Source organism: Pantherophis guttatus, chromosome 6 (genome assembly GCF_059756535.1).
Source record: "Pantherophis guttatus breed Tessera chromosome 6, ASM5975653v1, whole genome shotgun sequence".
NCBI classification, from domain to species: domain Eukaryota; kingdom Metazoa; phylum Chordata; class Lepidosauria; order Squamata; family Colubridae; genus Pantherophis; species Pantherophis guttatus.
Genome location: NC_142068.1, coordinates 41,378,489 through 41,396,948, shown reverse-complemented (window position 1 = coordinate 41,396,948; position 18,460 = coordinate 41,378,489). Strand labels below are relative to the sequence as shown.

Sequence of the window (18,460 nt, the reverse complement as noted above, 5' to 3'; positions counted from 1 at the left end):
CAGAGAAGCGTTCTTTGTTCCTGATTGCTCCTGTTACTTCCTGCGTCTTTCTGCTGATTGGTGTTAGACTGGATTGTTATATGGTACTGTATACCGAGAGTTACTAAAGTCTGTTTGCTTTGGTAAGGGAAGATACTTACTGGACTGATATTACTGTTTATGACCTTGGACTGTTTTACCTACACCGAGACTACTTATTATCTTGTATATAAAGTATTTTTCTCACACGAGCTGCACGTTTATCTCCTTCCCTGTGTGTTTCTGCTCTGCTCGTTGCACAAGCAACAAATACTTTTTACACACACCCTAACATACAGAATCAATTGAGGTTAGGAAAGGAGGTTATGAAGTCCTAGAAGAGGCTGAGGGAAGTGGACTTCAAGGACTTAAGAAAAGATGAATGGAGGCAATGGGAAAGCATGATAATGCTTTCAGATTTACAGAAAAAAGTGAAGATTTGTTTTTTGGAAATGCGTACAACAGGAAAACATCCTGTAGCCTTTAATTATATAAAAGTAGATTCCACTTGAGTGTTAAGAGAAGCTTCGTAACAGGAAGGGCTGATTGTCAATGGAATCAATTAGCAAGGAAGATAGTATGCTTCCCTTTGCTAGATTTGTTCAAGTAATGGCTTGGCAGCCACCTATTTTGGATACCTCCATTTTCATTTGAACAGGGAATTGCACTTAATGGCTCCTTCCAGTTTTACAATTTTATAATTCCAGGTGATGTTGAACTACAACTTCCAATAATCTCAACTAGCCTGGTCAACCATCTAGACGTTCATCAATTTTTTACCAACATTTTACATTGACTGGCAGCAGCTCTCCAGAGTTCCACTTTGGAGTCTGTCTTACTATTATCTGAAAATGCAAATTATTTAATCTGGATTCTGTATTCAAAATTGATATTCTGATGCTAAGCTATAGCAGTTTCCTGCTTCAGGACATCCACAGAAGCTTATAGGATTTAGCAATAGCACTTATACCTTTATACCATCCCATAGTGCTTTATACCATTCCATAGTGCTTTGAACAGAGCAGAACAGAATAGAATTTTTTATTGGCCAAGTGTGATTGGACACACAAGGAATTTGTCTTGGTGCATATGCTCTCAGTGTACATAAAAGAAAAGATACATTCGTCAAGAATCATAAGGTACAACACTTAATGATAGTCATAGGGTACAAATAAGCAATCAGGAAACGATATCAATATATCTTGTAAACTGCCCAATCTCTGGGCAGTTTACATCAGCATATTATCCTCAACAATCTGGGTCCTCATTTTACCAATCTCTGAAGGATGGAAGGCTCAGTCAATTTTGAGCCCTGTCAGGATCTAACTCCAGGCTGTGGGCAGAGTTTGCCTACAATACTGCATTCTGACCACTGAGCCACCAGGACTCCTTGTAAGAGCTCTTACACTTTTAAGAGTAATGATAAAAATACCTGGAATCATAACTACATTTTATAAGTAACATTACAGTTTGAATCCAAGGGAAAATCTGCTATAAAACATTTGCTTGAAAAATATTTATTTGTCTACAACAATTTATTGGTGCATTTATTGCATCACAATCTTAAATCTTGGAAATGTACAATTTTCCAAAAGAAGGGGGAAACATACCTTTCTCCTTGCCTTCCTCCACTCTTGGGGTTCACAAATACCAGCAATGGGTGGGTTCCTGGCTTAGGCATGATCTGAAAACCAACAGGGATATCAAACAAGTAGACTCCTTGCACAACATGCAAACATTGTGCAGAAAGGAGGAAAAATAAGTGATGTGGCAGAGTTACAGGTGAAGCAAAACAACTAACTAGAATAGGGGTTGGCAAATACATCCCCTTTACGACTTGAGGACTTTAACTCCCAGAATTCCTGAGCCAACCATGCTGGCACAGGAATTCTGGAAAATGAAGTCCACAAGTTGTAAAGGGGCCATAATTGCCCACTCCTGAACTAGAAAGATGTTGGGTAAAGAGGATTTAATGCTATGGAGAAACATTAGGATCCTCCAAACTCTGCTACTCTTTGCATCTTTTCTGCATATTATCTTGCTAGGCACTGGGCCACAAATTGTATATTGGACACAGACCAATAAATGGATATATTTATTTAGGAGTCTTGTGACCTTCTGCACATTTTTGATACACATCAAGTGATTGAATTCTTAAGGGCATGACAGATAATAGCCTAATCAAACATTTGCAAGCATTGATTCTATATCATTATAATCTTTTTTTCAAAGAGAAGACATGCTGAATTCTAAATTAGAGGAAATTCTATGGGGATGGATGTTCTGCTATTAACACATGCATAGTTTAACATAGCCATAATTCCTGGAGTGGGATAATGTCTTCCATTAGGCAGAATGAGGTATGTACCTCAAAAAACAGATGCTGGAAGGTGGAAGCAAGATGTTAGAAAAAAATGCAATAAGGCATGTAGTTTTCCTTTTGTCCCTTAACCAGCATTTCTCAATCTCAGCAACTTTAAGATACGTGGACTTCAAATCCCAGAACTCCCCAATCATGCATGGGGAAACATGGATGTAAATTATCAAATTGCCTTCAGGAACGCAAAAAACCCCCAAAACCTGTTCCAATGTCAATGCAAAGAAATATGCAACTTCCAGTCTATTTGACTTTTTATATGGAAATGGAGAAGGGAACGATGGCTTGTTATTATTTTTTTCTGGCCATGAAATGCTTTGGGACTATCTAGTCTCAGAGTGGTTTATAAGCAGGCTAAAGGACTAATATATTGACACTGTGTTCTGGTATATTTTTCTCCAAAGTGGCCTACTATTGCTCACAATGATGAAAGTACTTCTCCATGGATACATACACCTATATGTGTACAAGGGAGAAAAGATGTTATCAGCTACCCACCTGCAGTCCATGTCCATCCACTGTGGTAGTATTGTATTTGAAGATCATGTTTGTATCCTCGGGGGTGGTACTGGATGGTGATTCACTCTCTGATCTTCGTGAGTGGGATTGCCTATCCTTTTGAAGAGTCAAAGATGGATATGGACATTTAAAAATAGATAGCAAAGAAGTACTAATGACATAAACAGAGAGGAAATGATGGAATTCTAAGTATAAAAATATATATAATAAGACCACAAAAGACTAAGGATATTGTATAACACGTGGGTACTAAAATGCTGCCTATCAAACAGTGCAAAACTTATCATTTGGTAAAGGACATGCATTTTATAAATTCCAAATAATCTTGGATAACCTAGCAATTTTGCTACAAATTATAATTAAATTCTGAAAATATCACCCCAAAAGTAGCTTCTGCATAGCAGTAACCATAAAATTCCCACAAACAAGATTTAATTGAGGCATGATGTCGCTGATCTTGGAAAAGGCATAAAGCCATCATGATTAATAACTATGGAAAGATCTCCATTGAATTATCTAATCTTATTATCCGTTTTCTCTGTAGAATCATTCTGTACATCGTGGTCCCTTTTACTGGCCTTTTGTCTAATATTTCCAAATTAAGAGAGTTACTTCAACCCTTTATTCACTTTGTTTTTTTCTTTTCTTAACATTCATTTGACTTTCTTTCACTAATGTATACTCAACAAAGTTGTGGGCCATGGTTAGCTTTACTCTATTATACCTATGTACCTTCGGCTTGAGAGGAAACAGTCCTCTGTTATATAACAGGCATAAATGCTCCATAAAGTAAAGGTAAAGGTAAAGGTTCCCCTCGTACATATGTGCTAGTCGTTCCCAACTCTAGGGGGCGGTGCTCATCTCCATTTCAATGCCAAAGAGCTAGCGCTGTCTGAAGAAATCTCACTGGTCATGTGGCCAGCATGACTAAATGCCAAAGGTGCACGGAACGCTATTACCTTCCCACCAAAGGTGGTCTCTACTTTTCTACTTGCATTTTTTATGTGCTTTTGAACTGCTAGGCTGGCAGAAGCTGGGACAAGTAACGGAAGCTCACCCCGTTACGCGGCACTAGGGATTCGAACCGTTGAACTTTCGATTGACAAGCTCAGTGTCTTAGCTACTGAGCCACCATGTCCCTAAATGTTCCGTATTGGTTTATATATTTAGAGTTTCTCCACATAAAGAGGGACTCTTTGTGAAAAATATTACTTAATGTATTCTGCATTGGTTTGATACATTCAATTTACTCCATTTTTAATATTTAAGTTCTGATATATGTTGTTGACACATAATAATTTTTATTTAATCCATTTAAAAATTTTGTTCATTAGTGATAGTCAGATACAGTAGACAGACAGAAGACTCTAGATCAAAAATCCAGGATTCCCCCCGCCCCATTGTATAATGACATGATTGAATAATAATTAAATTTGGACCTTGTAAATAGATGAAAAGAGATAAAAGCTTTAACATAGATTTATTTCATTTAAAAATCAAAGGTGATTAATCTATAACACCCCCCTCCACACTGCCATTCATACTTGTGACATCCACATATGTCCTGGGAACCATCAGTGTAGTTATTATGAGAACCTTAGTGCACTTTTCCCAGCTTGAGACCATGGTGGGCAAGATTGTGGGGAACTATGGTTACACAGTTCAATACCCAATACACAGGGTATATTCCCCAATACACTGGGGAATACCAGGTTTGGAATGGCTAATCTAATTAACCAAATCAGCGTGGATAAAATCATTTGGATCATGAGACTATATTATCCAGTTGTCTTAACCAACAACAAAATACCACTCATTAAAACATTATTTGATGTGTGCCAAGCAGACTCATTTACCAGAACAACTGGGCAGATCTGGGAAGGCAGCAAGATGTGGTCTTTTAGATGCCCACCATCACATTCAGGTTTCACATGTGAGGCACATTTGTTGTGAAGCTTTAAAAAGAGAGAAAACAGCATGTACCAATGTTTACTTTCCTGCTTCCATCCTTAGCCATTTGATCCTCTAAATTTTTCCTTTACTTGATCAAGAAAATTATAAAATCAGATTAGCAAAGCACCTGAAGTTTCTTTGATAAGATGGCTTTTAGCCACTGCTTTCTATTGGGAGAGTTAATTCTTTAAGGAGAACGGTCATGAGAAAATAGTGATACTTTTTATACCAAAATGCAGAGGGGAAATGATACAGTTATACATCTCTAGCCTTGGCTTGGCAGATATTGTTGTACGGAACAAATGTCTGGAGGTGTGAGTGCCTAGATCGGGAAGACCCCACAGCCCAAACCTGGCAAGATGGAGTGGCTCTATGCTTTTGGTCCCTGGTGATTTATCATGGTGTTGCAACAGCAGCCTGTGTATCTGGCACCAGAGTCAGACAATGAGGAGGATGGAGAAGATGTGGTGCCAGAGGCAGGGATTCAGCCAGGGCCTTCAGAACCTCCAGAAGCTCCTTTAAGTGAAGAAGATGAAGAGGAGGAGCCTGTTCTCGATGCACGGGTGCGCAGAGCGACCAAAAGGCAGAAGTGGCTCCTCAGGAGGAGATCTCCTTGAGAATAAGGCTTGGGGCTAATTGGCCACTCCCTTAGCCTATTAAGGAGGAACGCCGACTGAAGCAATTTGTAGGGAACAACTTTAGTTCACTCTGCTTCGCGTCTGGATTCTCTGCAAATTGCTTCTGGGCTTTCTGCCAACCTTAGTAAGATTGTGATTACTTTATCTTTGGTTTCTCGTAGGCTGTTAAGAAAGTTTATTAACAGCCTTTGTTTTGAAAAAGACTGAGTTATTTTAGTAAATTAAGTTTTGTACAAACTTTGTGTGTGCTGTGTTCTTTGGGATCCATAGCTGGGGCAAAACACTTCCTCAGATTTAGCTAGTGCACTATTTGTGAGATTTTCCTGGTATCATTGTTCCTGCTCAGGGAGACCTTTGCATAGAGCCATGTTGTGCATCAACTGTGTTCATTTCTGGACTGGAAGACCTTGATCATGGTCAATACGTTTTACATAGGTTGGCCTTTCAGATTACTTGGAAGCTACAACTGTCCAGCAGTGTATCCTCCTCTATCACATTAAAAATTACAATTTGCTGCTAATTTTTAGGAGGAGCTGTGGAAGGTTATGCTTTTCTGTTGTAAACAGCTTGTAATTCTGTGAAATTGTTGCTGTTTCTTCAAAGAACTGCTTTGAGTTCTTTGGAAAAAGAGAAGAGTTTAAATTAAAACATTAATAAAATAATGTTTTTAAACAGCTCTATTCTTCCTGCCTTAATATCTGCAGGTCTGGTAAACTTCTATACCTATCTTAAGAGTACCATTCACCACACATAACAATAAAAATAAAATGCCTCCAAATATAAAAAAGCAATGCATCCTATGAGTTTTATTTTTGTACCACAGAGGTGCTTACAATAGTTCACAATAGTTGCAAAGTGGGTAATATTATTTTTATCATCCAATCTTGGATGTGTTCCTTGAGAAAGCCAATTTTGTCTCTGAAGCCTTCTAAAAATACATTGTGGACCTCCCTTTTCACAAAGATTTACTTCATATATGTCAGAATCAGGGTTATAAAAGAGGCAATGTATAGTGGCATGAACTGCTGAGCTGCAATATTTTTAGCATTTATGGTTTCTCTATAATTTACTGAATAATGGCTATTTTTGAGATTAGGAGGGATAACTACAGTGGTAAGGGAAGACGAACCTTTATTTCTTACAAACATGTCACAAAATTTATTAATTTAAATGTGTAACAATCTGTCTTGACTAAAGTAGATTTCCGTAATTTTTGGTTAAAAATAAAAAGACCACATTCTCTTCACGTACTCACTGTGATTTGGCACCATGCACAATGTAGTCCGGTAATTCCCTGGTAGCATTTGATGCTTTTATGACATCGATCACACTTGGCTGGGGAATTGCCCTCAATCCATGTGTGCTGCATAACCTAGAAATGCAAAATTGTTCAACTAGCTTGGTAGAAAGGGAGGATAGTGCAAATTTAGGGAAGTTCCTACTACAGGAACTGTCTCCAACTTCAGTTTAGGGAATCGTTTCTCTGATTATCAGATATTTCTATACATTTATATCAGAGCCCTAGTGACATAGTGGTTAGAATGCAGCATTACAGACAAACTCTGTCCATAGCCTGGAGTTCGATCCTGATAGGACTCAAGGTTGATTCAACCTTCCATCCTTCAAAGGTCAGTAAAATGAGAATCCAGATTGTTGGTTACAATCAGTTACAATTTCAGCAGTTTTAATTTCTCTGGTACAGGGGTATCAAACTCAAGGTCCACGGGCTGGATTCTGCCCACAGGGTGCTTTGATGTGGGCCGCAAGGTGCTTAGATCTGGCCCGTTGGGCTGCCCTGGAAACAGCAAAGGACCGGCCCATGGTGCCTCTGCCAGTGAAAATAGAGCTTGTGTGTGTGGCCCACCCGAGCTCTGTTTTCACTGGCAGAGGGTTGCCGGAGGCTGTCTCAGCTAAAAACAGAGCTTGGAAGCCTGTTTTCTCTGTCAAATGGCCGCAGGAGGCCGTTGCAGGCAAAAATTGAACTTGTTTTTGCTGGCAGAGCATTCGGGCCACCACAGGCACCCCCAACATGATTGACATCAAGATGACCACGCCTACCCTGGCCATGTCCCCCCCCCCGCCCCCATAGGTCAAACACAACCCTGATGTGGCCCTCAGTGAAATTGAGTTTGATACCACTGCTCTAGTACTTATTAGTACTGTTGATGTACGGTATTATTTATCTAGTGTACCTATTAATACTGTTGAAGTAGTTAATTGAATTTGGTTGAGCTTATTGAAGATGAGAAGATCTGGAAGGCAGTATTTTTTTGGACCTACTTTATATTAAATGCCTATACTGATTTTCACTAAATACAAATTTAAGGCAACAAGAGTTAAATGGAGTCAAAAAGAACACATTATCAATTTGCAAACAAAAATTAATCCTAAAGCTTATCTGCAAACCCTGCCCCAAATATAAAGTCCGCCATTTGAGACTAATATGTATATATTATATCAAAATCACAGCAGTGAATTGGTTGTCATAAGACAGAGACCTCTTTTACTAAAATAGCATTAATATTACAGTATGGACTGCATGTTCTACATACAGATGGCTTTTGAATTCATGGCAGATGATTAAATAGTGGACACATAGTACTGATCTTCCACATATGCCTCACTTACATTTGTATTTCTCTTGGATTTTACATAAGTATTGATGCAAGGAGCAATATCTTTGGACACACATCTTTCATGGACAGTATATTTACAAACTGTAGAAAGGAAAGAAAAAAAAGAGAGAGCCATTCTAAATTACTGTATTGAGTACAATTTCCAGCTACTTCTAGAGTTTGGCTGTTAAAATATAATATTCCATGTATGCAATTGTATGTACAATTCTTCAAAAAATTCTAAATGAGTAACTGTTGTTATAATCCATGATAGTAGATTCACCATTCACTATTGAGATGGCATTGATGACACTTGTGGATGACTTCTGGCTGGCTAGGGACAGAGGTGGTGCATTTGTCCTAGCTCTCCCTGAACTTTCAGCAACTTTCCAGACCATCAATTATGATATCACTCTGAACTGTTTTAGGGGACTGGAAGCAGTACTGTGGCAGTTCCCCTCCTTCCTTTTTCAAGTGCAATTCCAGAAGGAGAGATTGAGCCCTAAATGTTTGTGTTGTGGGTTGCCTCAGGATGTGATTCTTTTACCCCTCATGATTAACATCTACCTGGTGTTGGGTGAGGTCATTTCTCAGCATGGGGTTTACAATCAATATGTTTATATGTTATCTTCTAAACCTCAGATTCCCATAAATTAAATTTTGAAAGTAATGTATTAACAGTTGCCATATTTATTTATGTACTATAAATTATGTTCTATTGAATCCAGTGAGACTTCTGAGTAGCCATCTATCCTACCTTAATATTTGAAACTCTTGTCCCAAGGTTGACCTCCAAGCTTTCTTTAGATAGCAAGTGAGGACATGCTTCTTTCACCTAGACTTTTTAAAAATAATCTATTCTCTCTGAGTTGTTACTTTGGTTGTCCTGAAAGTGGGTTATCGTTTGTATCCAGTTCTATAATAAAATGGTGTACAACTGGAAATATCTCAAGCTTCCCTTGAGAAAGGAAGGTACTGGAAATATTGAAACCTTACTATCTCTGTTTTAAGATTAAAAGGAACTAAATCAAAAAATTATTTCCCCATCTTTTGGGGAGATTTTGACATGACCCTTCCCAACTGACATGCAGGTAACCTCACTAGCCATGATTATTGTGCATCTGCAGGGACTTACAGGAACAGCACAAGCCTTGCTTCCTAACTCCCAGTAACATAGTACGGCAAAAGTTGCAGTAGGCAGGCTTCTTGAAATGTTTCAGTCTCCAAGCATGTTGGCCATCATCCTTTATATTCTGTAGGGATTTTTTTTAAAAAAAAGTTCACTTAGCAGAGAAGAATCAGTATGATGAAGCTCCAATAACCCACCAATGACCCAATCACAGAAATATGCACTTTGCACAATTATCAATATTATCCCTTTATAATGTGAACTAATAATGTCAGAACTATAGAAAACATTTATCAGTTTTCCTCACACAGACGTTCTTGTTGAACTTAATTGGCATGTCAACAACCTGTAAATAATTGTCTGAATTAACCTATGTTATAGTTTTGCTAACTTCTCTTTATTTTTTGAAGAAGCAGGTACAGAATTTTTTAAAAATTAAACTTTTACTACCATGCAAGAAAATAATCTAAGACTCAAAATAAATAATTACCTAGAGAATACATTAACCTGTCTTGACTTGATCTTCTCCTGATATGCTACTGTACATTTCTATCATCTCCAAACAATAACTATTTTGATTGGAGATTCGGTCTGATTACAGTGGGTAAGTCAATCAAAATAGCCTTTATCCAAAATATTGTATACTATTTTGGCGGAATTGGTCTAAATAATTTATGCAGTATCATATAGTCAAAAGACAAAGATTGAATATCCTAATGAATTATAACTTGGATTTCTAAAAATGTAAATATGTTGTTTTTCTCAGCAATTAGTGTAGAATGGTATAATTATAATTATCTGTAAGGTATGGTAGACTTTTTTGGGTGGGAGGAGAGGGTGTTGCAAGCATCTCTGACAGATATAAAAGATGGATGGGTGTCCTGTCAATAGTAGCACCTCTATTTTATTTATTTATTTAACATATGGCATCTACAGAGATTGTACAATCATTAATATACAGATTTAGTTTAAATAATGCATCAGCAAATATAGATACGCACATGTGTGTATGTGTGTGTGGTGTATATATTCAATACAATATAGGAGATATTAGATTAAGATAAAACCATATAATCACCATAATATGGAGCCATAGAATTGCAATAGGATAGATGTTATAATTCGATATCTAAGGAAGCTAACCATCTAACTGCTTCTGGTGTGGCTGGAATGAGATCATCCCAGGTGCCTTGAAATTTCCTGAGGAGATTTCCTTGAACGATATGTATTATAGTTTGTTCCGGTGCACTAGTCACATTGCAGGCTCTCGGCCATTCGGCATGTTTATCTTATTCCACTCTCAAACTGTCTGTTGTCATCTGAGATCAGTCAGGAGGTGCAATGTTAGAAAGAACATGAAGCCATGAGAGTGGTGTGGATTTAAGGGTTCCAGATATTATTCTCATTGTGTCATTATGATGAACATCAATCTTGTGCGTATGACAACTTCCCCATACAGGTGCTCAGTATTTGGCAACAGAATACGCTAATGATTGTGCCACTATACACTATATGCAATTATCTCTATGATAAGTATTGAAAAAGCAAGTGTCTAATTTGGAAGAGAGTGAATCAACATGATTCCATGAGTGTTATTACAGCAAAAGGCACTCCAGAGTACTTTATTACTAATATCTGCATAATACAATTTCAAATATTCCCTTTTGAATGGTTATGGTGGCTAGCATATCTATCTGGGATACAGTGATATGCATGGAGGCTTCACAGCAAGAAAATCTAATCTCTGATCTACATTTACTTACAAAGGCACAAAACACAAACACTTTTCTACTATTCAATGCAACTTGGTCTTTTCGCCCCCTAAACATTTAGCTTATGAATTCCTATTTTGAGCCAAACAAAACCATCAGCTAAGCACCAAAGTTGCACCAGCAAGTTCATGGAGGTGACTTTCAACAGTTGCATTACACAATTTCCAGTTCATTTGCCTTTTATTTTGCCTTTTAACTTTATTTTATTTTGTATTTCACTCATTTACAAAAAGACCACAAACAATACTCCCTAAGGACAAAGCAAAGCCTTCTAATTGGGACTCATAAGAGTTAGTCCAGAAAATTATAAAATTAGAAGAATCCACTAATCTCAATCAAACAGAGAACTATAGGGGACTGTAGACATTGAATCAGGTCAGTTGTTTCCAGAAGAACAAATAGCCTTTTACCATGTGACTAGGTAAAATAGGAATTGACATGCTACCAAAATGTTGAAAGAAAAGAAAAAAGCAACCATCCAGCCTATCCTGAATAGAAAATGTATAAAACACAGAATTCACAATTTTTAAATGGATAGAACTTTATACAGGAATATTACCGCAGGTTTGCTGTCGGATAACAAAATGTGCTGCTTATCTTCTAAGAAGTAATGTAGTGGATCAGAAAAAAAGGCCTTACATAGTTTGAGATTATTGCCCCACAATTGTCAATAAAGCTTATGGAAACCTCACAAAGAGCATATTAACATCCTCCTACTCATGTTCCTCAGGAACTGACATTCAGAGGAATATTGCCTTTGGTGGTACATAACTGTAATTACTAGGCATAATGACTAATACCCTTATTTTTAAGAAGTTGTAGAATTAAAATTAGAAAATATATTTTCCTAAATACATATATATTTCAATCTGTCCTATTGTATTGTGTTTTCTATCTAATTGCTCAAGAAGTCAAGACCATCAGATAATCTCTCAAAATCTATCAGATGACCACATTACCTTCTAAAGATAGGACTCCTAAATCATGAGATTATAGAACTGAAACTGAGTACATCACTCCTGCTGTTGATGTACCAGACAATGTTTACACCAGGAATTCAAAAGGTTGCTTGTATTGTATGTCTCAAGAATCTAGGGCAGATGGAGGGGTAAAACGGATATTGGTTCCATAGCACCATAATATAACAATGCACAATTACTATATTATTAGATTTCATTTGAACCTAATTAAATTTATTTATATTGATCTCCTTCACTTTTTAGAAGCTTTGGATAACTGTTAACACAATCCTTGAATACTGGGCAGATAGTCAAGATGTTCTTAGTGTCTATGGGTAAAAAGGAAGCTGAGAATCTGGATTTTGCAATACTTCCACTCTCAGAAGGCCAGAGACTTAAAAGAGTCTAAGAGGCTGTATATATTCAAGTGAATGTTCATTAGAAGTTCCTCTGCTTTGCACTGCACTACGCCGCATGTGCTTTATCCCTTAGAGAGAGACGTAATGTACATACTGTCTGTTATGTATGTTATATATCAAAAGCAGTGTGTTAATTTTTTCTGTCTTTGAAAGTAAAAGTTAGATAAATGACTGCCTTGCAATGTAAAACATTTCTTAAATCCTTTCCTTATTTTCCATCAAGCAATGCAAATGTTAATAAAAATAATTACACATAATGGGAAACTACAATTAGATTATTGGTGCAAGTTTTCATACTTACTTTTCTTTACTTTCTTGTAAGCAGATTCTGATTGATTATATCTAATTTCCTTCAGAAGGTCACATTCTGTACGGCACCTTTTCTCAACTTAATTCCCATAATTGCTTCCTGGCTACAGTTTAAAGTATTGGTGCTAATTTTCAAAATTACAGACAGCTTGAAATCTGATTATTTGAGAGATTTCCTTTCCTATTAAAAATCCTTCTAGTTGTGAAGGTTTACATAAGAGGCCCTTCAGAAGACGACTGGTTTTCAAAGGCAGATTCATTCAGTTTGCAGGAGAAGACCTTCAGTTGCATTGCTTCCAGTGGTGGATTGTCCACCTTTGGGATTCTATTAGGCTCACACTCTTAAATTAATTTTTATTAAATGCGTTTTTCCATGGAGTCAAATACAAAGTGAAATGGACAAAATTAATAGAAACGTGAAACAATTATAGAAAAAGAAAGATAAAAGAAAAACAAAATAAAGAATAATAAAGAAGTGGCTTCTGGTCTTCTTAACCGTAGTTACGTGTACATTTTTTTTTTGCCTTGGAAAAAAAAAGCAGCTAAATGCATATCTTTTGCCAGGCCTTTTTTTTTTTTTACTGTTAAATAATATTTGGTTTGGTTTTAATTTATGTTTTATGTTTAATTTCTATTTTACATTCTGCATTTCAATTATTGTTAGTCACATTGTATTGTGTGGAGAAAGAAAGGTTATACAACAAATAATAACTCTTTCCTATCCTAGGTAAAAGTATTGTTACTCTAGGATACACCATGTTGGGAAAGTTTGGCTTATTGTTGTGAGGTCTGGCCTGTTACTCACGGTTTCCATGCCTAGGAGAACAAGCAGAGGGATGGTAGTCATACCACCCCGAATCCATTCTTCAAGTGTCACAGTTCCATCATGATCATAGTCTATTTCTTCCATCATCTCTTTCAAAATCTGTAGAAGACAAAGTCCAGTTACGTACATCATTTTTTTTTCAGTTGCAATTATATTTTAAGTTAGGAAATGTTCTGTAGGCTTTGAACACTAGTACGGGAAACAAAGTTGATTGCAACATTAAGTTAAAGAATCAAGGGCACTGGTGTTTGCATTGTGAATCACAGAGTCTAGGAGGTAGACTTAGCAGCGGAGACAACATCTAGGCTGCAATTTCAGCCTGAATATAATCAGCTGATCTCACAGACTGAATGCTGTCAGTTGATTCCATTAGCTGATTGAGACATAAAGGTGTCATACAATATTTCCACCCAAGTCAGGTTGTCAATCTGAACTCTGGGTTTCATCACATTGTTTTGATTTCTTTAACTTACTCTTTTGCTTCTTTTGCTTTTTTTAAAAAATGCATGCTTGTTTGCAGCAGACTTGGATCGGATAATCAGTCCCAAGAATAATTTAGAGTTCTCTGGAATTCTAGTTTTATGGTCGAGTTCTGTTTGTTTGGTTTTGCAGTTCTTTGTTACACGTTTTCCAAGTCAGATTTTTTAAGCCTCCAACTTCTCTTCCTGTGAAACTATAATTATCCTTATTCCTTAAAAGATGTTTTAAAGAAAAAAAAAGCTATGGGTGGTGGATGGCTTAAAATTCTGTTTTTTCAAAAATAATAACCCTTTTTTGGAACTATTCTATTTGTGACTTGATTATTACAATATGTTTGACATGTTTAAACTGGCTATTTAGAATTAATGGGTGACTCAAGAAATCATAAAAAAGAACAATAACAACAAAATGTGGCATATTAAAGACTAATTGTAGCTTACATGTTTAAGAACAACAGTTAATTTTAAGATGCCACAAGATTCTGTTTTTGCTGCAACAGACTAAGATAGTAACCCTTCTGGAAATAAAAATAGGGATCATCCTTGTATTTATAGTTCAATCTCAGTAATTTAGGACCAATCTACATAAAATTAAATATAAATAGTATGTAGATACTTTTCTAATTTTTTAAAATGCTTGTCGCAGCAATGCTGACTGGGCCTTGGAGAAGAGAAGTTTTACACCATCTTTCCATTTGCCACACAAAAATGCCAGTATTGACTTTAAACCAGAGATATTTTTATTAGGGCTCTTACCAGAGACATTTAACAAAGAATTGCAATATTTAATTGTGAATATTTTAACAGTGGCTAGAATTGTATTTGCAAAAAACTGGAAAGGAGAGAAGATAATTGCTGATGAGGAAATTATTAAGAAAATGTTGGATTGTGCCGAAATGAGTAGATTGACATTTGAAATAAGAGAACAGGAAGATAAACAATATTATTTGATATGGGAGCTATTTTACCAATGGATAGATAAAAAAGCATGGAGATGAAATATTATATATGAAATGAAATTTGGATAAAATGTTTAAGCACTTGTTTTTTGTTAAAGGAAAGAACATCTGTCATATAATGAGATTTTGAAAACTTTGAGAGCACGAAATGATTTTAACCGATCGAAATACTGTCTGTAATTGTTTGGAAGTTGATGTTTTTATGTTGTTTTTGTTTAAAAAATAAAAAAACTTTTTGCAAAAAAAAAAATGCCAGTATTCTGCATGGGGGAATTACCCAAAGAAAATGAAAAAAAATCACATTGGACAAGGCATATGTTGCTAAACATGTTTCTGGGAGGAAGGTGTAACCTTCTGCATATGGTAATCTTAATTAGTAGTGATCCACTACTATGTTTACTTTGCTGTAAAGGAAAGGGAAAAAGGTAGTTATACATTGTTTATTGAATATTGTGTATGACTTAGCCCTCAGAGGAAAAAAATGATGCTCACAAGCAGAACAAAGCACTTTTTAAAAATAAATTCCAATTCTACATGGAAAAATAACTTACAGGCCTTAATTCTGTGGAGTCCCATTCCAGATATTCTGCTACATGTACCATTTGATTGATAATACGATCCAGCTCCTGAATTTAGAAACAAGATGGATGAAGATAAATGTTTTTAAAACAATGTGAGTGATATACTATATGGATGTTGCAATTACATATCAGCATGCAAGAAAAGAAAAGGTAAATATCTTTATGAAGGTGAGCCACCTCTTTAATACAATTGTGTCAGATTACTTTTTTTTCTTTTTAAGAATAAACACTTTAAAGAGCTTGCAGTAGGGTAATATTACACAGCACAGCTACACCCATATCATTGCCTTCCATTTAAGTTTTCCACAAGGTAACTGAATTACTCTATATCAGAGGTCTTCAAACTTGGCTGCTTTAAGACTTGTGGACTTCAACTCCCAGAATTCTCCAGCCAGCATAGCTGCTCTATATCAAGACAGTTTTGGAAAATTTAAAGAGCCAGACCCAAGCTTTGATGCTGCTATTAACCAGCTAAATTTACCAGAGCCTGCCAACTTTTAAAAAGACCTGTATAAACCCCTTTATGAAGAATCCCTCAACTTGAAATGATCTTGTTTCCATGCTGTAGCTTAGCTGGAGACTATAAATGTTTTCCCAGAGACAGCCAGATTTCACTGATGTATCCCTCAACCGAAATACTTTGTAGTAGCATCACAGTAGGAAAGCCCCAATGCATTTGGGAAAAAAAGTAACTTCTTATCCTTTTAAAGAAAAAGGACTAGTTTGAAGGATAGCTTACCGAGCTGTCCAGGAAGCCATTTCCATCTGTATCATAGAGGCGAAACATAACTGCAAGAAAACACACATGAGCAAAGATATGTAATAAATGTATGTGCCTATCACAAAAAGGGCGAATGAGTCAGGTTTTACTATCTACCACTGCCTTAATTAAATTCAAGGTTTGAACTGACCACAGTGAAGTCTTTGCCTTCAGTTAACCCTTTGTATTTGATAATTCTCATCAAAATAAATGCATAGCCATACAAAAGAGAAGGAATTCAAAAGCGGGTAAGTAAACATTAGCTGAGCTCTGAAAAAGAGGTGAGAAGGAAACTCAAGATTACCACACAGGTTTTATTATATTTTTTTGGTGTAACAAAGAGCAGAGGGAAACTTTGTCAAGCTTCCAAAATTCTGTTACCGGAGATAGTCCTTAACTTAGAGCCTTTTGTTCAGTAACTGTTACAACAGTGCTAAATGAATGGTGGTTACAACCAGTTCTCAAGAGTTTTGGCTGCCCAGCCAGCAGTTTTGGAGTCACATAATCATAATCTGGGCCAGTGGTGAAATCTGAACTGGTTTACTACCGGTTCTCTGGCTGCGCATGCACAGTGTGCACCATGCACCAAATGCGAGGTGTGTGTACACAGTACACGCCAAAAGGAGGCATGCGGTAAGTAGAACAGTGCGCGAGGGGGGGGTGATCAGCTGTTGCGCGCAATCTTTTTTTTAAAAGTAAAAAAAAGTAAAAAAAAGAGCCTCTGACTATCACGCTGCTCACCTGGGATTGTCAGAGGCTTTTTTTTACCTTTTAAAAGCATTTTTTCTATAACCTCTTCGGCTGAACTTTTTCAGAAAAAAAGCCTCTGATGATCATGTGGCTCAGCTGGGCATGGGGTGGGGGCAGGGATTTTTGCTACCGGTTCTCCGAACCACCCACCACCATTGCTACCGTATCAGGTGATCCAGTCCGAACCAGGAGCATTTCACCCCTGATCTGGGCACTTGGCAACCATCTTGCACTTACGACCAGTTACAGCACCCCGCAATCAAGTGATTGCCTTTTGTGACTGTCCCTGGGGCTTTCCTAGAAGATCAATGAGAAAGTCAGCAAAGAAGGTCACAAGTCTCTAGGGTAAGTTACCTGCACACCCTCCTCCAGCCCTCTGCACTCACACTGGGCCAGCCACTTGTACACCTTCCTCAAGCTTTGCCTCACCTTTTCTACAATTGTTGCACTCTCATGCACCCACCCTGTTAATATAGCTAGCTAGACATTTTAAAATTATTCTTCCTATAGTGATTAGTGACTGAAAAATATTAATTTCTGTTTCAATTATATTTGGGTCCCTCCTCCAGATGATCCTGAAAATTCTAGTCAGTCAATTTTTAAGGCTATATTTTCTGGCCACAATTCCTAACTTTTACTTTCAAGATAAAAAAATCTTTTCTGTCTAGTGGAAAGTAAGGGGTTTGGACCCTAACCCTGAAGATGTGAGCCAGAGCACGCATCTGCCCCATGTTATGGAAATTATTGTAAAACTAGATGACTAAATTATCACTTAAGAAGTCTGCCCAACACGTAGTTGGCATTCTGGAATACTTTGGAGACAGTTTGGCTTTACATAGCTATATTTCTACTTTCTGACTGCTCAGCGATCAGGAAATTAGTTTTTTGCAATTGTAGTATATGCGCATCTATATTCCTTAAGAATCAGTATGAATTGCATTCAGTAAATCAGAGTTGTCTCCAGCCCCTCTTTTCTGGAAGTTGGCAGTCTGGTGATGATTCTTGAAGATTGGAGGACTGGGTCTTTTTGTTTTTCATTTTCAGTTAAAAATAAACCAGGCTAGTTTTTCCCAATATGGTGTTGTTCCAGTATATGGGGCTTGAAGTACTATATTCAGCACTGAAGATGCTTAACAGCTGATTTAATATATATTTATGTAAATAGAATACCCAAATCAGTAGCTCAAAAATATCAGTGAATTTATAATGTGAATGGCAATGTCCATGTCATCTTAAGGCCAATGCATTTCCACAAAGAAGCAGATGGTATATTTGGCTACAGCGTCTATGAAGTTCAGCCAGCTGGTTGGATATTATGTCATCCAATTCGATTCAAATTGAGGAAATGTGTCTTATGCTGCATAGACTATAATTTTAATCTCGGAGTATTGTTTCCA

At 36.9% G+C, this 18,460-nt stretch overlaps 1 protein-coding gene across 8 annotated transcripts in view; it reads right to left on the bottom strand.

Moving 5' to 3' along the window:
* DGKG (diacylglycerol kinase gamma) overlaps positions 1-18,460 on the bottom strand; it is a 150,873-nt gene that overhangs the window by 37,858 nt on the left and 94,555 nt on the right. For all 8 annotated transcript variants that reach the window (XM_087872131.1, XM_087872132.1, XM_034439621.3 and 5 more), the window contains 9 exons: positions 16,293-16,342; positions 15,524-15,598; positions 13,514-13,633; positions 9,256-9,373; positions 8,134-8,222; positions 6,761-6,877; positions 4,771-4,869; positions 2,894-3,010; positions 1,629-1,702 (listed from right to left, as the gene is read on the bottom strand). In XM_087872131.1, coding sequence (XP_087728257.1) covers positions 1,629-1,702; positions 2,894-3,010; positions 4,771-4,869; positions 6,761-6,877; positions 8,134-8,222; positions 9,256-9,373; positions 13,514-13,633; positions 15,524-15,598; positions 16,293-16,342 — 859 coding nt within the window. The remainder of the gene's footprint in view (positions 1-1,628; positions 1,703-2,893; positions 3,011-4,770; positions 4,870-6,760; positions 6,878-8,133; positions 8,223-9,255; positions 9,374-13,513; positions 13,634-15,523; positions 15,599-16,292; positions 16,343-18,460) is intronic.